Raw genomic sequence first — 20,291 nt, forward strand, 5'->3', positions numbered from 1 at the left:
CAATCTTATCTCTGACAGCTGCCTAAGAGGCTGACCCCAAGGAGGTCAAGATTTTTCCACTAAGTCATGCTTTTTAATCATCTAGGCAGCAGAAAAATGAGAGGTTGCAACGGCAATTTGATGGGGTGGGGAAGGCAGTGGAAAAAAGGACTCAAGTCAGACTTGCCAAGCACATGACAGGTAGGGCTGGGGCGGCAGGCCAGGCCAGCATGCTGTTTGCCTGCAGGAACTGGCAAGGGATAAACCAATTGCCCCTGTTCCAGAAAGAAAAGGCTTCTGGCTAAACCTCTTACCCCAAAGCGCCCCTTCTCCCTGGACTGGAGAAGGGGGGAAACTCCTTTTCTCTTCTCTCTGCAGCAAAGGTGCCCTCTAAGAAGTCTGGAAAGGACTATGGGGAGGCTCTGAGAGGTACTTCCCACCCTCACCCCCAGGCAGGACAGGTCAAGACGCATCCCTCACAGCTGGAATTCTCTGAGCCCTGCCCCTTGCTCGGTCCACCAAGACTACACTCTACAACAAGTTGTCCCCTTGGCTGCCAAGGCCGGTGACTTGGATGAAACTAAGAGACACCAAATTCCCTTCTTTGCACATGAGGTCTTGGCGATCACATGCACCAAGAACATCCCAGGCCCCACCTGTCTCACTGTGGAGGAACAGCAGGCATTCCGAACTTGATAATGGTGAATTTCATAAGGGACATTTCTTCAAAGGCATCCTTTGCCGGGTGGTCTCCAATCCCAACAGGCTCTGACATTTTGGGAACTCAAATGAGTTCACTCGAAAGGTCAGAGAAGCTTTAGGACCTTCAAGGAACAAACGATCTGCGAGCTGTACTTTGGATGCTGGAATTTCTGCCTGTGTATATCGGAGCTGCCCAATAGGACAGTATATTGGAATATGTTTCCCACAATAATGGAAATGTTTTTACTCGCACTGTCCAATGGCACCAGCCACGTGTGGCTCTTAGGCACTTAAATTGAGGCTAAGTTTTTAAAATTTCCTTTAATTTTTATTAATATAAACATATGAAATATGTAAAGTCAAGTAAATATAAATTGCTACACAAGTAAATGGTTAAATATGAGGACAGTGGAAGTAGGACTGTCCAGGAAAGCTCAGGATGTTTGGCTGATGGGCCAACACGGGCTGCCTCGGAGCAGGGAAATCTGGGGTTGAAGGTGAGCTCCTGGAGATGAGGAATTAGTCAGCAGGCTTTTGTCGAAAGTATAAAAGTTGCCAGTCAGACGGCTCCCATTTCACCCACGCAAGGGAACTGAAAGGTAATACCCAAGCTCCAAAGGCCCGAAATTTGGGGGCCTAGCTATCAACTGTCGCCTCTAAGCCAGGTGACCTAAACCTGGCTGCCTCTGGGGTGGGAGAGGAGAGAGATGCCTGGCACCGAGGATGGAAAATGTGAGTGATTCTGGTTGGAGCCGCTCCCCCTCCCCTCCGCCACCCCACCATGTACACTCATCCCTCAGCCATCACCGCGACAAACAACCACAACCCTAGCTGGCCACAAACAGGGTGGAGGGCTTGGCAAAGAGTTGAAAGATGCTAATAAGGGAAAGTGGACACCAGCAAGTAGAGGAGATGAAAGGTGGTTAACTAGACACAAAGGGGTAATTACCAGTTCTGCAAGCTGAGATCCAGGGAGCTTGGCCACCCGGTTCCTCTTTGCTGGAGAGGAATAGAAGGAAGAGGCATGTTGGGGTGGGAGGGGGAGGACGGGAGGTGGGATAGAGCCTGAGATGAATAACCAGGTGGCTCTCCAAGGTCCCGAGAGGGATCTGCCTGAGCATCCAAAACCACACAGTGAGCCTCTTCCCTCCCTGAAGAGGGGGAAAAAAATCAACCTCAAACCTGCGATGGAAAATTTCCACTCCTGCAGGTAGACCAGGAGTCTGAAAGATCTGGCTTTTCCCTAGTCCCTGAATCTTATTATCTTTATGACTGAGGTCAAGTCATTTTAATTTCCCTTAGCCCCAGCTGCCTCCCAAGTAAAATGAGGAAGGAGTTCCCACTCTTACAGTATTGTTGGAAGGATTACATGATGCTTCAGATTGAGTGCCAGCATGGTACCCAATAGGCTCAAAGATGTGGAGGCCCACCCCTCTCCTTTCCTCATTTATAAATTGGGATTAATGCTCATTCCCATCTTACAGGGCTTTGGAGAGAACTAAATACAGGTATGTGCGAACATGTTCTGTAAATTTTAAATTCCTAATGATGGTTCTTATTAGGTAAAGCTGGGGTCCCCAGGGAACATTTAGATTGAGGAAAGTCTGTGGCTGTGGCTTGGGACAGAAGGAAATCAGCAGCACTCCTGGGCTTGTGCTCACAAATTTTAGGCCAGGTTCTTTGGAGAAATGGTTGTGACTTCATCACTTCCTCCCCAGTGCCTGTCTTTTCCCAGGGCATGAGTTAGGCCAGCTGGAATGAAAGCCACTGCCTGGTCCAGATCCTGGCCTTTCAGTGGAAGCCCCTGCAGCTAGAAGTCTCCTGATTATGCATCCTTCCCTCCCTCCCCCAGCCTACTCCCAGGTCCTGCTGCCCAGGTTTCTTATTTTTCCTGGAGAACAACAATGGATTGGCCTTGTGTGTTTATTCCTCTCTAGGAGGGGCTGGTTTATAACAATGGGCAGATCTATACCAGCATCCTGCTCTGCCAAAGGCTGAGTGAATGAGAGGCAGCTAATTAAAAAAAAAAAAGTACACCCTGCTTCATCATCACTTGCATTTTACTGACTTTTCAAAGTGAAATGTGGCCGGTTAAGAACATAAAGAATTAGAGCTTAGGGGCACAGTGGCCACTGATGGATGCAGGGAACAAGGAAGAACAATCTCCCATCTCCACTGGGATGCTAGTGACCTCATTCTCCATCCTTGAGACGCACCTCGCTCGAATCTCCCCTGGACGGGGTTATGGAATATCCACCTCACCCTCTCCTACCCTTCCCTGGTGTCTCTAATCCTAAAGGAGACTTGAGTAGAGATTTGGGGCTTCATAACAACTATTGGATCTCCTTCCTTTGGATTAAAGATGCTTAAGCCTCTACCCTTGAAACTTAAAAGAAAAGGAAATCCTCTGGATAAACACCATCTTTCATAAACATCTCTCCAACACACACCCATCCTGCAAGTCAAGAGTTCCAAATTCCAATTAATTAGCACTAATTGCTGCTGATAATTCTGGGTCCAGTGAGCTGATGGGACTTTTGGAATATTAAAGAATGTCTCTCAAAGTTCCCCAGGGTGGTAAGAAAACACTGCAGCTATCTGGCATAGGATAATTTCACATACCTACATCCTATGGTGTATAGCGTTATTGCCCTTTGAAAAGAAGTCAAGCTTCTCAGTCATCTCAGAGTTGGGGAATGGCCTCTCTGTCTCTCCCATTTGTTAGCTACCCAAGTGTCCCACAGCCACACACCCCCTTTCTCAGAAAGCCCAGACTGACAGGGGTGCTATCTCCAACCATTTCCTCAGTCTTTGTTTTAGAGACAAAAATCTTGAATATTTGGCCTGGTCCCATAGCCTTCCCATTCTTGTCTGGGGCTCTGCTACTACATGGCTTCCAAACTCATCACTGGATGGAAACAACTTTCAGGTCTCCAAGGACTTTCTTACAGCCCAGCTCCAGGGCCTCTGCTTGGCCTTCAGTCATCATCACCACCTTTGCAGCACACTACGAGGCTAGCCTGTTTCAGGACTCACACTCTCTCCTTATAACGTCACCTTCCCTGTGCCCTCTCTGGACTCAGTATCCCCCCAGGTTTTTCTCTGGACTCAAGGCAGCTTTCTGGCTTCAACTGCCCATCTTAGACTGAGGATTCCCCAATCCACGGCTATCCATCTCTTTCCACCATCTGTGAAAAGTGTCCACTTGGACGACATCCATCACTTCCCACTCACCTTTTCCCAAAGTGAAGTCATCAGCTAATGTATGTCTTTAAAAGTTTTCTGCCCCCTCTCAAACAGGAAGCTTGATAGTAGGTCCAATAAAAGAGATCTAGAGATTTTAGTTGATCATAACTACAGTGTTGATGCAAAAACATTGAAAGAAACAGGGCTATGTTCCTAGAGGTCTGCTCCTCTCATGCAGCTCATCTACACCATCTGCACTGGGATGCCCTGCTGCGGCCCTCTGATTTCTGTTCAGTCTAGAGCTGCTGCTGCTGCTGCTGCTGCTAAGTCGCCTCAGTCGTGTCCGACTCTGTGCGACCCCATAGACGGCAGCCTACCAGGCTCCCCCGTCTTTGGGATTGTCCCGGCAAGAACACTGGAGTGGGTTGCCATAGTCTAGAGCAGTGGTTCTCAAAGCTCAATTCCCCAGGTCCTTTTAGGGAGAGAGTGTCCATGGAGTTAAAATGCTTTCTTCATAATACTAAGATGTTATTTGCCTTTTTTCTCATGTTGATACCTGCACTAATGGTATGAAAAGCAACAGTGGGTGAGATTGCTGGTACGGGTGGCTCCAATGGTAAACAATCTGCCTGCAATGCAGAGACCCGGGTTCAATCCCTGGGTCAGGAAGATCCCTTGGAGAAGGAAGTGGCTATCCACTCCAGTATTCTAAGCCTGTAGAATTCCTTGGGCAGAGGAGCATGGCAGGCTGTAAGTCCACGGAGTTGCAAAGAGTTGGACACAACTGAGTGACTAATACTAATTACGATGCAAGAATTAATGATGGCAGTAGCAGCAAACTGGTGGTCAATGTATCTTCACTGCCCCCCACTCACAATGAAAACAAAATTCTCCATGTCCATGATGAAGCAGTAAAGATTAATTTTTATTAAATATTGATTTTTTTAAGTACATGTTTTTTAACACACTATGCAAAGTCGCTTCAGTTGTATCCGACTCCGTGCGACCCCATAGACGGCAGCCCACCAGGCTCCCCCGTCCCTGGGATTCTCCAGGCAAGAAGATTGGAGTGGGTTGCCATTTCCTTCTCCAATGCATGAACGTGAAAAGTGAAAGTGAAGTCACTCAGTTGTGTCCAACTCTTAGCGACTCCATGGAGTACAGCGTACCAGGCTCCTCCATCTCTGGGACCCTCCAGGCAAGAGCACCGGAGTGGGGTGCCATTGCAAAGTTGGAATACAATATTTCTGGTGCGTGTCAGAGCACAACAGTTGTCTCGCAGAAAAACACTTATGGGATTGAGTTGCAAGCTGAACTAGCTACTTTTTTCCATGAAACACCATTTCAGTTGAAAGAATTATTGACCAACAAACCATGGTTATTCAGACTTGGATATCTGGCAGACATAAGACTGGTATTTCAAAGAAAATGTCTGATGATGTTTGTTACCAATGGTAAAAGCTGAGGTCTCAAGCAAAAATTAGAATTTTGGAAAACTTGTATCAGCCATCATAAGCTTGACAGTTTCCTATCACTTGAAGAATTTCTGATGAGACCAGTGGAGATATTAACTAATGTGATTTTTTTTTATATTATATAACAAAATATATTAACATTTGGAAGATCTGCATAACTTGGTGAACCTATATTTTCCAAATGATCAGTACATCAGGTTGTGAAACCAAGCATGGGTAAAAGAGTCATTCAAGGTGCAAGATAGGCTAATGAATTTTATGTAAAAGTACAGAAAGTTCACTGATAAGGTTTCAGATTCCACATTACCACTAACCTTCAAGAAACTACCACTTACTCAGTTTTGCCAAAATATCAAAGCAAAATATATGAAAAGGCTATTAAAGTATTTCTTCCTTTTCTAAGTACATATCTGCAAAGGCCAGATTTCTTTCACTGACTTCAATCAACACATATCAAATCACAATAAATTGAAGGCTTTAGCTGTTTTCTGTTAAGCTATATATCAAACAGATTTGCAAAAAAATGTGAACATTTTTCTTTGTTTTAGAAAGTATATTTACTTTTATTAAAATCATTAGTTATATTAATTAATGGTTTTAATTGTTATTTTAAAGGAGTTAATAAATAATAAAAAAATTTTAAACACTCTTAATGTCAAAAGATATAACCCACATAAACAAATGTATCTCTGGGGGTCCTAGATAATTTTTAGGACTGTCAAAGAGACTAGGATTAAAAAGTTTGAAAGCCAATAGCCTAGAGAAAAAAATACTTTCATAGAGATGACTGTATAAGTCAAGGTTGAAGGATAATAGGTTTTAAAACTGGAAAAGACTTGAGGGGAACACAAAAGGTACCTTCAAATAATTGAAAGGCTGACATGAACTCTAAGAGAGAGAAGATTTTTTTTTAACTCTAGGGGCCAACTAAGATTAGGATGGAGGACTTCACCTCATTATATAACATTTTATCAAAAATGATAGAATCAACTCTTTCCATGACACATGGGGAAGGCAAGGCCCAAAGAGATGCTGGGAGTCACCTGAGATGATGTAGACAGTAGCAAAGCCAAGCTTAGAAACCAGTTGTCCAGATTCATAGTCTAAAACCCTGCTGTGCTGAGAGGTTCTGAGCTCCCTATCACTAACAGTGTCCAAAGAACACGTAGGTGACCCAATGTCATGCTACTGGCATTTGAGTGCATCCCCACATCTGACAGAGACTGGTCCAAGTCTCAAAGGTGGTCCAGCCTCCCCCACCCCATCAGAGATGCTACAGTACCACAGTTTTATCCCAAGGAGAATATCTGTATCCACGATCTCCAAATATGGTCTATACTTTGAAAGAATTTTGAAAAATTGTCTCCTTTCACACCTTTTAAAACTGACACCTAAAAGTTTTGCTATATTATAAACACCACCATTTTAAAATAAAACTTTTATGCTACTCTTTTAAATGTGTACTCAATGGCTTATAAACAGCATAGCAACTTGATAGCAACCATCACCTATTTAAAAAAACCTCATGAACAAGCTCTTAAGTCAAATCATATTCCTTTCCCTACTTGAAAATGTACGTCCACTCTACTGCTCCATAGAAGTTTATCTTAATATATTTTCCTGTTTGAAAGTTTTTAGTCATTAATTTTTTCACACTTCTCAGGAATAATATGTCTTTATTGCATATAAAGTGACTTTTAATGTTTTTATGTCCTGTGACCTTAAGGTTTAAAAAAAACGAAATTCTGGATTGTCTTATTGCAGCTAATAGTATATAAGTGATCAATAAACATACCACAAATAATTATTAAAGACAAAGGCAATTTTTCATTGGTTTCCTATAGACAAATGGGACTTATGAAGCTTTTTAGACAGTAACATTTTTAAATGGTCCATTTTGATGCCCCTAAAGTTTCTACATGCTGGGGAAGCACCTTAAAAGATTCAAGTTGGTGAGAAGCAGGTCCTCTTACAAAGAGGATGGAGGGCAATCTTGACCAGAAGGGTAGGAAAAGAAAACTGGTGAGATCTGTCTTTAGGAAACACAGTTTTAGAGAGCAACAGAGGGAAGCCAAAGATGTGGAAACTGATTTTTCCCCAAATGCTCTCTGCTGTCACATCCCTCGGAAAGTTTCTGTGAACCCCAGGGCCAGCTGTCCTCTGGTTTTAACACTTTGCTGAAACAAGACGTGGTGTATACACAGAACATTTATTAAGAAGTAATTTGGCATTAAAACCTCCAATATTAGGGTGCCAAGGAAAACAGCCAAAAATATTTCTGATATGGCTTTAACTGCTGTATCCAAGGGGCCAAATGGAAACACACACACACATACACAGAAACCATAATTTAGTATTAACTGATCTTTAAGAATGCTTCCACCTAAGAGTATATCTTCAGCTCTGGAGGAAACAGTTCCTTCATGCTGACAACAGTGACACCCGCCACGGAAGTCAGGCCCCACCGCTGCTACTCTTTCCTGTCCACACACACACTGTGGCTCAATTATAGTTTTTTCTTCACTCGCTTGTCTAAAACATATTAAAAAAAAAAGTTCTATCATTACATAAATGGGAAACTAGTATTACTTATCATAGATGGCAACCATAAAATACACTAACACTTTCAAAGTTTGTCTGTATAATACACATTAACTTTGTAAACCACCAGGCATATGGGGGCCCTACTGGAATGTTGGCCTAGGTTATTTACCTGTTGCAAAGAACCAGGAGTCTTGCAGTGTTGTTGGATGGCAGGCCCTTGAACACTGGCCCAAGACTTCTATTATGTTCAGATCGACTTCTAAGAGCCCAGTGTATCCTTGATTCCAGGGAAGCTATATTTCTTTTTTCGACTTTTATATTGAAGTATAGCTGATTAACAATGTTGTGACAGTTTCAGTAGGCAGCAAATGGACTCAGCCACACACATACATGTATCCATTCTCCCCCAGACTCCTCTCCGATCCAGGCTGCCACATAATGTTGAGCAGAGTAGGGGAAGCAATATTTCTAAACCATGACCATTCCATGAGCCAGACCTGAAACCCCAGGAAAACCCAGAGGGTTCAGGGGACTAAACGTGGATCTGTTCAACCTTCGTTGGTCTCCAAGCCAAGGCAACTTCCCCAATATTCCTCAAGGTCACACAGTGCTCCAACGTTCTTAACAAAGGAGATGAATAGGGGAATCGCCAACTCACATACATTCATAAACCATAAAGCCTGTCAACATATCCACTATAGGACAAGAATGTCGCTGGCTATTTTAGAATGCTGGCTAAATGGTGTCTAAACATCATTCACTGCTATCATCTCTGCTCAAAATAAGCAATTAATAAACTAGAGGAAGATGTACAGCATCTCTCAAACACTTTAAAATAATCAAACACCTTTCTGACTCTCTCCACAAAGCCCCTCCATCATCCTACCTGTAGAGAGTTAATACCCCCAGAGATTCTATTTGCTAAAGCTTTCAATGCTGAGAGCTGGGATATTATGATAAGCTCATTTGTTTTCTGTTTTTTTTTTTTTTTTTTTTTGTTTTAACCACAAGTATTTATTGATGGATCGAAGAATACAATTTTAATGGAACAATAAGGCACAACTGTGGATTAAAAGTTTACTACACAGCCAAAAGGAGGAAAAAGCCATCATCTTAGGAACTTTAAATATGCAGGTCAAGGAGCCTCTGAAGTACCTCACTAATAGACCAGTGTTTTCTGTTTTTAAGGTAATATATAATCAAGAAACTTAATGGTGTTGAATCTCTTTGGTTCCGTAATTCTATTTCCAGGAATTTCTGGAAACGAATCAGACCTGTGCAGAGATTTGTGTAAAATGATGTTCAAAGCAGTGCTCTCTGTAAGAACAAAATATGCCACAACCTAAACATTCAGTAATATGTGGTACATAACACAATGAAATGTCATTTTACAAAGAAAACCAAATGACAGGAACATAGTCCCAATATCATACAAAATGAAAAAGGACTCACTAGAGTCACTCTAGCACACACAGTATTTCCTCCATTTTATTTTTTAATAAAAATAAATATAAAACTAGAAGTAAACATACCAAAATGTTTCAATGATAGGAATGTGGGCATTGAAAATTTCCTTTGTACTTCTCTGTATTTCTCTACATTTCTAGAAGGAATTAGTATCACCTTCATAAATTATAACACACACACAGACACTGTTACCCCTTTTGACTCAGAAATTCTACTTCTAAGACCCTATTCTAAGAAATAATATAAACTACAAATATAGATTTATATCTAAAATTATATATAAATTATCATATTATTTATAAAATAAAAATGCATACAATCTAAAAAAACTAAACAATTGGATAATGGTAAAAGAAATACTGTTTTAACTTTATGATAAAATATCATAGCTATTAAAATGCTGGCTGAGGCATTAAGATAAGTTATGATAATGTGATACTGATGACTTACATACCATTGAGTGAAAAAGCAGAACACAATTCAGTATCTTGAGCACATAAAAATACAAGTGCCATGGAAAAGAAAGGAAAAGATGCTAACATACTAACAGTTGCAATGTATGCATGGTCAGATTATGGTGACTTGGAAAAAGAACTTGAAAGAAGAGAATAAAAATTCCACAATGGGCATGTGTTACTTTAAAAATTTGAAAAGTAAGCATAAGAATAATAAAATATATACTTCACCAGTGAAAATGTGAAATTACTCAAAAAGGGGGGAAGGAAAAGAAAGTTTTCCTACAGTTACAGAATTCTGATCTAAAATAACTGCTATTAACATTCTGCCATCTGCCATTTTGGTCATAAGTGAGTGTGTAAGTGTGCTCATGTGTGTGAGAGTTCATGTAAGTGGATGCGAATGTGTGTGTGTGCATGCGCGTGCACTCGTGTAGGCATCTCAGGCTCAGTCCCTGGGAATCAGTGGCTAAGCCTGGTGCTACCCACACACACTCGCCTGCTGAAAAATTAGAGCTGACACATAGGGCTGTGTCTGGAGAAATGTTTAGGAATTTGGGAAAATCAGGGATTCCTCTCAAATCCAGAGATGTCTCAAGCTCTACAAAGTAAAGACAGAAGATGAATTCAAGGCAAACTAATTCTGCCTGGGAACCACCTTCAGGTTCAAGTTAGGAGAAAGTCAGACCTAGAGACATCCCCCCTCCCCCACACACACTGGACTGAGGTTTGTGAGTGCTCTCCTTGCTCAGGGCAATTCTCCTGATGGTGAGCGATCTGGAACCTTCCTTCCTATTGGCTCCAATACAATCCCTGGCTGAGTTATAGACAGTCAGTGTCACTTCAGCTAAATGTTTGAGTGTTTCTTCTATACAGTTTATGTAAAAGGAGCTTCTCACAGTGCAAGGCAATTAATTCTAGCCAAGAGGGGGCTGAGGGAGCTCCCAAACTTTCCTTGAGGTCAAAACAGTCTGGAGCAACTTTTGGCAAATTTTAATTCTTTTTCTAAGATAGGTCTGTGCAACAAAGGGCTCTCCTTCAGTCAAGGAGTGAGGAGTAGACACCAGATTTGATTGACTGATAAAGATCCTCCTGAGCTGGGCTCAGGGACAAGGGAAGGCAGGTGGTAAGATGAGTGATGGCCAAGGGGACCCCACGGCTATGAGACTGCAAAGGAGTGAAGCCCGGGAAGCTCTGATCCCCGTGTGAATGAAGGCCTGTCTTCATCCTGAGAGGATTATTTCAGGACTTGGGCCTGAGAGATCATTTTAGGACATTCACTAGACACCCAGGAATAGCTCTTGGCTCCAGTCACAAGATTTGCCACCCAAACTCATCCCTTTTCCTCATGGTACAATCGTCCTCTCTATCCAACCTGGGAGACTAGGTCAGCATAGAGAAAAATGCTGATCCTATGAGAACCCACGCCATGGGGTGGCCAAGGTGGAGAGAGAATTCTCAGCTCAGGAAAGGGAGAGAAGAAGGGGCCAATCAATCACACAGAATCCAGTAAACAACGATTTGCCGGACTCTGCGCCCGGCTCTGTGGGAACAAAGAGCCGTCTAAGACACAGACCCTGGGCCTGGAGAGTGATGGACACACCACCGCTTGAGAGGCCTCAGGCCTAACACAGGCCCTTTGAGAGAAGGCCGGGTTGTATGGCTCCAGTGTGTGTCACGTTGGCTGGGGAAGTGAAGCAAGCTTGTTCTCTCCCTGGCGGTGCTACAGACTCACTGTTGTGACCACGGTGTGTGCGTTGTGGGGGGAGCCCCCGTGGGAATAAGTCCAGCCCTCTGCAGGCTCTCACCCAGGGGCATTACAAAACAGTGAATGCCGTGTGTGTGTCAAGGCCTCGGGCGTGGAAGGAAGGTGCTGGATCCCCCACACAAAGTAGACATGACCTGAACACTGACGTGACCTGGGCACTGGCTCAGAAAGAGGCAGCACGTGCAGACGCAGGCCCAGTGCTGCTTAAGGAAATAGACTCCCTCTGCTTCCGAACCTTGTGGCTCTAGCTGCCTTGTTCTGCCTCATGTTCTTATGAATTGTACCAAGCAGGGAGTGGAGTGGATGGGGTAGGGATCGGAGAGAGAAAACGTGCTGGGATTCCAGGAATATGTCATGTTCATGGCTGGACGTCTCTTGCCAAGTGCTTTGGAATTTTAGCTTTATGTCCCTCCAGGGACAACTGAGGCTTTTTAAGTCTGATGTGAAAGATGATTTGCTGGTGACCAGGGGACTTCTGTGTGCCTGCTCAGCCAGGGCTCCCCAACTCCTGAGAACCACTCGGGGTTACTGCAGTTGGGGTTAACCAATGAGACAGGGGCGCCAGGAGGAGGAGACAAAGGGGGCTGATTACACACCTGCTGTGGCTTTGTGAGCAGCGGCTTGAGGGAAAGAGAGCAGAGACAGATGCAGGAACCCCAGCCCGTCACGGATTTCCACACCTGCACTTACACAGGAGGGAACAGGAGAGCCAGGCTCGGGGGTCTCATCAAGAAAGGCTCAGTAGACAGGTGAGTGAAGAGCAAGCGTTTCTGAGCTGCTGTCTGATTGTAGAGGTTCAGCTGAGCCTGCTCTTTGAGATAGGAGTTGCTGCTTCTGATGAAGAGTGAGGATGGGGAGAAAAGGGAGTTGGCAAAATGCTGGCCTTAGAGATGGAAGAGACAGAGAAGGTCTGTCCCAGGAGGGGCCAGGTCTCAGCCAGCCCGGTGCTTCAGACCTGTCATAATGCAGAGCTGAAAGAGAGGCTCAGATTGCAAGAAGCAAATGACAGGACTGTGGCAGGAAAAGGTCACCCATCACTGTCCCTCCTCCCTGTCCTACAAAAGCCAGGACATCCCTCCCTCCTGTCTCGGGAAACGCAGGGGAAGATGCAGGAAAGCTCTCAGCGCTGAGGATCAAAGGGAAAGCCCAGAACACGAGGCACTGTGGTGCATACAGAATTAGTGCTCTAGTCCACGGCGCATCCTCCCTGGCTTCCCTGAGAAGGAGGGGAGTCCGCTGCTCCTCTGCCTGGTGGGTGGACATCAAATGGTAGGAGAATGAGACCAAGAACAGCAAGAGGAATACAGGCGGCCAGGGAAGGAAGGTGTGCTGATCAGAGCTTCCCTGGTGGCTCAGAGGTTAAAGTGTCTGCCTGCAATGCGGGAGACCCAGGTTTGATCCCTGGGTCAGGAAGATTCCCCTGGAGAAGGAAATGGCAACCCACTCCAGTACTCTTGCCTGGAGAATCCCATGGAGGGAGGAGCCTGGTAGGCTACAGTCCATGGGGTCACAAAGAGTTGGACACGACTGAGTGACTTCACTTCACTCTAGGAAGGATAAAAGTTATCAGATCTTGATCCAGTTGCTTGAGAGGGGACAGATTTAAATGAAGACCGAAGAGCCAAATCTCTGTCTAGAACTCAGCAAGGGGGATTAAAAACTGCAGAAGCCTCAGCAAGCTGTGCTGGGGAAGCCGGGCGGCCAGGCCGAAATGCACAGCCTTTGGGTTGCAGCAACATCCATGACCAGAGGCGAACGCCCAGGACCCTATTCAGGGCCCAGACCAACTCAGGCACAGCACAGAAGAAGACCGGGTCAGAGAGGCCTTCCAAAATGTCACAATCAGTGGGGTTGTGGGGTGCCTGCAAGGCAGCCACTGACCTGCTTCCCTGAATTAGAGAAAGCAGAAAGGCATGAGGCAAACATCCCTATCCATCTATCCATTGGGCCAGAGAATAAGAAGCTGACAGATGCAGTGTGGGGAGGGAGCTGCAGCCCAGCAGGGACAGATCCCCATCCTCCTTCTGGAGACCCTCCCACTCAGCCCCCTGTGTGCTGGCCACCACTTACATCCCTGCCCAAAATGTACTCTACTTTCTATTAACTGTCATTCACCCACCTGGGAGGGTGTCATAATTCACGCCACGTGAGACAGCAGATGTGGCCTGCACATATTGAATTGACTCTCTAAGTAAATGTTAAGATACAACAGGGTACTGGCTCTGTCAATTTTTATACGTGCTCATAAAACAGCACTGAGTCCCCAAGCACAAGAGATAGGGCTTCCCCAAATCTCTTAGGGGATAAAAAGACATCTGTCTGAGCCTGTGTAGGGGATGCGGGTTTGATTCCTGGACGGGGAAGGTCCCCTGGAGGAGGAAACAGCAACCCACTTCAGTATTCTTGCCTGGAGAATCCACATGGACAGAGGAGCCTGGTGGGCTACAGTCCATGGGGTCGCAAAGCATCAGACATGACTGAGCAGACAGAGATTTGAGGCTGAGGAGGCCCTTTAAAAATTCTAAAGCAAAAGTGCAGGTGAGCAGCTTTAGAATCAAGAGACTCAATTCTACTGAAACTACCACCATTCACTTAGCACCTGCTTTGTCAAGGCCCCAAGCCAGCAGGCACCTCAGGTTGGGGAGGGCTACTGGAAGGGTGATGGCTGATAGGCACAAAGAGGGAATAAGGCATCCTCTGGTCTTAGAGACCTGAGCAGGGAGAAGGTCAGGCAGGACCACGGCAGCATCTTTTAAGCTCAAATGCCACAGGCACTGGAGAAGAAAGATGCCACATCTGGGGCAGAGAAATCAGCAAATCTTTGTTCTGGGGAGGTCTGGAAGGTGGGGGAACAGCTGACAAATTCCAGTGTGCCTATTTATTTTACGACCTTATTTCAAGGTCAAACCACAAGTCTGAGATTCTGTTTCAACTGCTAAGTCAGGATTGATGTCTCCATCCCACTTTTAGTTCCTGGGAAAAGCAGGTCGCAGTAAAAGCCATGTACTATTATTACCCTCAGGAAGAATGCCAAGAACAGAGCTCAAAGCTCTGCTGCCCCCAGATCCAAGTCCAGCCTGAGCATGTACACTGGACAGACCCCGGCCAGTCCCCAGAGCTCTGATGGGAATGTGTTTAATTGGATGGCAGTGGCTTTGAGTGGGCCCAGAGAATACCAGTTATATGACAATTGTCAGACCAACCTGCTGCAGAGCCCTGAGCTTGGCCCAAACAGGGGCAAGCCAAAGGTGCTACAAAATTAGAGATGGAAGTGTCCTCTCAAAGTCCTCATTTTCTTTCAAGGCCGCAGTCTGACTTTCTCCTCCCAAGCCTTCCCACTGCCACACATCCCCAGATTGACCATAACTTTCCAGTTACTCCACCAGATGGCCTGTATTCCAGTTATGTGCATGTTGGTCTCCCCCATAAGCCCTGGACCCTCCTCACAATGCTCAGCATAGCATGTTACATAGAGTAAGTGTCCAATAAATGCTGATTGGTTGAAGATAACCACCGCTCCCCTGTCTCTTCTCCAGGAAGACCTTTCTGAAATCTTGTGAAGGATTGCACTGGAGTTCAAGGTAAGATATTTTGGAACTGGGCAGTAGTCTGCTTCAAGGTTGCAGGAACAGATCTCCTGAGAGGCTGTGAAAACTGGGCCCTCAGTCTAGCACCACAGGGGAAGATCTGAGGGCCCTTTGCTTAGGCAGCATCGAGTTATCTCAGGAGCCCAGAGGCAATTTTATTTTTCTCCAGCCCACAGCGGCCCCACTTGAGCTGTCCTCACCCAGCACCACAGCACCTTCCTCTGTCATTACCTACTCTATCCCTCAGATTCAACAGAGTAACCTGAAGGTCAAGAAAACGGCCCTGTAGGACCTGGCCCTTTATCCTGGGGTGTATTCAAAAGGAGAATATAGAAAGCACACATCAGACATACCGACGACTGTGTCTGGAAAGGTTCTATGATGGAAATCTGAAACCCAGAATGAAACAAACAAACAAAAAAAAAACCCCTCACCTGTAACCACAAAGAGATTCAATCTGATTCAGTGACTTGGAAACTGGTATCCAAAAACACCCCAGCCAGTGGGTCAGGAAACTTCTGCCCTCCCACCGGCTGTGGGGCCTTCAGTTGTCTCTCTCAGACCCACTCTGAGGGTAGAAAGTAGAAAACCAACCAGGAAAGGGTATTTCCCCCACAACCCCAAACCCCTTCCAGCCAACAGAAGAGGCTTGGCCATGTCGACACAACAAAGGGGGCCTCCTTGAACCTCCCAAGTGTGTCTGAGGAGACTCTTGCTGTCACCTGCCAAATTACCTTAGCCAACCTCAGCTTTCATCTCAGCTCTCTTTGATCACCCTCCCTCCATCACACCCACCCAGCTTTCTGTGTTCTCTTTCTTCACAAAAGCAAACCTAGGATGGTTCTAAGGAGTGACTAGCCAGAGCAAAGTCTCAATTCTAGGCAAGAACCAACCCTAAGGCACAGACACATGACGCACCAGAAGAGCAAGGCTTTGGAATTCGAGACCCAAGTCATCCACTCAGTCTGAGCCTGTTTCCTCATCTGTGAAACAGAACAATAATTCCCACCTCAGAGCTACGGTCAAGACTGAACAAGCACTGTTTGTAAAGTGCACGGCCCATAGCGGCGTTCAGTTAGTATCTGCTGAATGAGCCCACCGCACCCCATTCATTTTCCCCGTTCAGCCACGCCACACAGTTCCAAGATCTTCTCTTAAAAACAGACTCTTTCCTCCCTCATATGTAATGACCAAGGCACTCTCCTCAGAAATCTGAAAACAGTTCACTGTCCTGACAGTGAAGGCAACGGCTCCCCACTCCAGTACTCTTGCCTGGAAAATCCCATGGACGGAGGAGCCTGGTAGGCTGCATTTCATGGGGTCGCTAAGAGTCAGACACGACTGAGCGACTTCTCTTTCACACATTGGAAAAGGCAATAGCAACCCACTCCAGTGTTCTTGCCTGGAGAATCCCAGGGACGGGGAGCCTGGTGGGCTGCCGTCTGTGGGGTTGCACAGAGTCGGACATGACTAAAGCGACTTGGCAGCAGCAGCAGCCCTGACGGTATCTGAAGGTCTCTGTAGTGGGCCAGGCGTAGTGGAAAGCATATGGTAGGCCAGAAAGAGCATGGGACTGAGAATCTGAAGGCATTACTCGGACCACTCTTTTGCTCCTTATATATTCTGGATCCACCACACAGGATAATCTATGTGCTAGATCTGGGCAATCACATCCTTGAGAGAACTACCCTTTGGGGAAAGGTCTCTTCAACTCTAAGTAGTTTGAACACTAACCCTGTTGGAATCAGTTGGTCAACCATCAACCAGAGGAAGAGAGCAGCATTTGACACAGCAATTCCTCCACCAGGTCACCCTTCTTCATAAGATGCCTCTCACAGCAATGTTACTACTGCCCAAGGCTTGCCTGGGGAGGGAAGTTCTAGTCTGAACTGACTGCACAAATCACCTCCCCCTTTCCCACCATAAAGGGAAGAGTTCACAGCAGCCAGGATGACTAATTAAGAACTGGCTCATGCTTTCTGAACGCTTACTGTGTCCCAGGTACTGTGACTGTCTTATCCATGTTATTTCATCATGTTGAATCTTCACAATTCTATGAGGTAAGAACAACTGTTGTCCCATTTTACAGATGAAGAAATTGAGGCTTATTGGCATTCGGGAACTTTCTCAAGGGTACACAGATCTTACAAACAGCACTGGGATACAGAACCAAGTCTACCACCAGCCCCAGCAAAAGCCACTAGGCTCTAAGAAGCCAGAAGGGAACCTGTACTGAACTCACCTGGTAGGAAAGGCCATCCTTTCGGGGGTTGAGGCCAATTTCTTCCATGGATGGGGTGTTCATCATCACTTCAGTCATCTCGGCCGATCTCAGATAGTCAGGGCTGCCAAGAAACCCAGAACAAAAGTCAACAAACATACACACTTTCACATTCCTCCTCTCGTGCCTTCTGCTGTTAAATCAGGAAACTGTCTGGAAGGAGGATGAGAGGTGTTCAAAACAGAACTCGCAGAAAAACAAGCTCATACCCTGAGGAAGTGCCTTACAAGCCCAGAGCATCAGGGCTCTCAAAAAAGCCCATTGTCTGAAAACCACTCTGGCAAACCTCCTCTTTCCTCCTCTCCTGTACTAGTCCCCACTGGCACAAAATGACTCCGAATTTTCTTTTAAGTGACAGAACTAGAAAAAACCCCAAAACAGTAAGTAGTGGAGGCCATCTGTCTATATTAAAACCAATTCAACCCGTCTCTATTGAAAACGAATATTGCTATTACATAATGATAACAGGCCAACCTCAGGAAACCAAGTCCAGTATGCTGCCTTCCTAAATTTCTATGTCTCTCTAGTGTTCCTTTTTGCAAAATGTCCCACATAAAGCCCCAAGGGGTCAGCTTTCCCTAAGCTTCACATCTGCCATCCAAGCCCCTTCTCTGGCCCTTGCCACAGCAGCTGAAAGCTCACAGCTTGAAAAACATCCCCTGGATTAAAAGCCTTAAGGATGCCCGGACTCTGATTGCAAAGGAAATTTCCAGAGGGGCCAAGTTGGCCCACCAATGGCTGACATGTGAAAGTGCTTTGTACTCTGTAAGCAGGATACAAGTGTTCCATTATCCTCACACAAGCCATGGGCACGTACAGGGTCCCGAATGTGTAATGCCAACGTACTCGCTACACAACACACAACATTTTCACCATCATGCCTTTATACATGGTTAAAAATAAAAATTAGGGTAGGCTTTAGAAAGACCACAGCTAAGGAAACAGGGGTACCAAACTCATCTTCATTTTACAGTTTCTACATAGCATAGAAATGGCACTGGATTTGGAAACAAAAGCAATAGGTTCTGGTCCAAGCTAAGCCACTCAAGTGCTGTGTGATTCTGAACAAGTCATACAACCTCTCTGAGCCACAGGTGCCCTGTTAGTTACCATGATACTAATGCAGAGCTCACAGTTTCCACAGTTATGCTCACAATGCTCCACAGGGTGAGGGGGTGGAGCACTACAAACCATGAAATGCTAATCAACTGTAAAGTGAGACCCAACCTTAATCTCTCAGGGGACAATAACCCTGATGGGCCTTGACACACATCTTGGTGAGTTTTGAGTGGTCAGGGGAACACAGCCTCCAACGGCCTTGCGAGTCTCACCCATTTGGTACCTGGAGGTAGGAGGGAAGGGGCCTTCTGCAGGAGGGCACAGCAAGCCTCAGGGGTGAGGGGATTTTCACTCTGTTTTGAGAATGCAGTCTCTTTTCTAAACAGGCAGCCTGGGTTGAGGGAGGGGAGACTAAGAGAGGATGCTAGGCTTCCGGGCAAGTCTGAGGTCAGGGACTAGGACTCCAAAGTCAGTTTCCTCCTAGGTTCGGGAAAGGCTATTGCCCACACGACTCTCGCCGGGCTCTCAGCCTGATGTCCCGGCGTTCACTCCTCTCTCGGCGCGGGGCCGAAAAGTTGGAGCAAGAAGCATGAACTTTCCTGTTTCTGAGCTGAGCAGGACTGCGCGGAGCTGGAGCCTGCGGGGCCGGGCTCTCTGCGCCCGCACCTGAGAGCGCGCTCGGGGCCGCCAGTGCTCGCCCCCTGACCGCTCTTCCTCTTCTCAGCGCAGGAAGGAAGCAACAGCCGGCACGCAAGTCCCAGCAGCCAGGGCTAGCTCTTCAACCAGCCGGGCGCCCAGGACGCATCCCTCCCAGCCCCGATCTCAGGTCGGGTGCAAACCTCCGCCTCTCTCTGCCCGGCCCGGGCAGCACGAGGACCCCCAGGCGAGCCTGGGGGGAGGGCGGCTCCTCCCCAGCCTCGGCCCCCAGAAAGGCGCGTCGGGTTTAGGGGCTGTGGAGAGGAAAAGGGATCGAGAGGTGTAGCAAGTGATTGTGCGGCTGCTTGTGGCTTCAGTCGAGTTCCGTGTGGAGAGGGCGTTTTCCCCACCCCTCGGAGCTCTGCAAACGCGGCCGCTGCACCAGCTCAGCCTGGCGGCCGCGGGCCTCGACGCCAAGACTTGCATGCAAACAAAAAGGAAAAGGGGAGGGGCCGGGGAGAGCTGGAGCCCCCTGCGCCAGGCCGGGCGCGCGCCTCCTGCAGCCCTCCGCAGAGAGGGGGGTTTTATTAGCCAGGTTCAGCCCTGACCTCTGGTTCTTCTTCCACCCCACCACGACCGTAAACACACCCTCCCAGCCGTCACTTAAGTGAAGGCTGCGAGTTCACTTCCTTTGTCTGGATGCTCTCAGCACCACCACCCCCACCCCCATCTAGGCAACCTTGACTTTGACTCCTGCATGGGCTTGGGCGGCTGGTTAGTGCCTGGTGCCCGCGCGCCGCCCGCTGCCCTCGCAACCCAGCCGGTACGAGCAGGCGCCCCGGGGCCCAGCAGCCACGGCCGCGAGACGGATGCCCGCCGAGAGCGCAGAAGATACTCACCAGTGAATGGGGAAATAAACAGACATGAAGTCCTAGGGGAGCCTGACCCACGCCCTTGTGATTTAAACACGGTCACTGCGTCCCGGGTAAGGATGTCAGGGGCGCAGAGAGGGGCGGCAGGCTGCCGGGCGCGGGCACTGGGCGTTCGCTGGTCCGCCTCCGGGAGACAGCCCCGATACCAGCGATGTCGGCAGGGCAGACGAGCTCGCGGCCCCACAAAGAGCCCGGGAAGCGGTATTTATAGGGGCGGGGG

At 46.9% G+C, this 20,291-nt stretch overlaps 1 protein-coding gene across 4 annotated transcripts in view; it reads right to left on the reverse strand.

Moving 5' to 3' along the window:
* LBH (LBH regulator of WNT signaling pathway) overlaps positions 1-20,291 on the reverse strand; it is a 68,930-nt gene that overhangs the window by 6,300 nt on the left and 42,339 nt on the right. Inside the window, exons 1-4 of one of the 4 annotated variants that reach the window (XM_055540600.1) lie at positions 20,039-20,248; positions 17,406-17,508; positions 1,631-1,794; positions 800-1,186 (exon numbers count right to left, since the gene is read on the reverse strand). In XM_055540600.1, the coding sequence (XP_055396575.1) occupies positions 1,075-1,186; positions 1,631-1,794; positions 17,406-17,508; positions 20,039-20,064 (405 nt within the window). In that variant the 5' untranslated portion in view covers positions 20,065-20,248 and the 3' untranslated portion in view covers positions 800-1,074. Of the gene's footprint in view, positions 1-799; positions 1,187-1,630; positions 1,795-17,405; positions 17,509-20,038; positions 20,249-20,291 lie in introns of those variants that run through there. The other 3 variants (XM_055540603.1, XM_055540602.1, XM_055540601.1) reach the window with 3 other exon arrangements.

This window comes from Bubalus kerabau, chromosome 11 (genome assembly GCF_029407905.1).
Source record: "Bubalus kerabau isolate K-KA32 ecotype Philippines breed swamp buffalo chromosome 11, PCC_UOA_SB_1v2, whole genome shotgun sequence".
Lineage (NCBI taxonomy): Eukaryota > Metazoa > Chordata > Mammalia > Artiodactyla > Bovidae > Bubalus > Bubalus kerabau.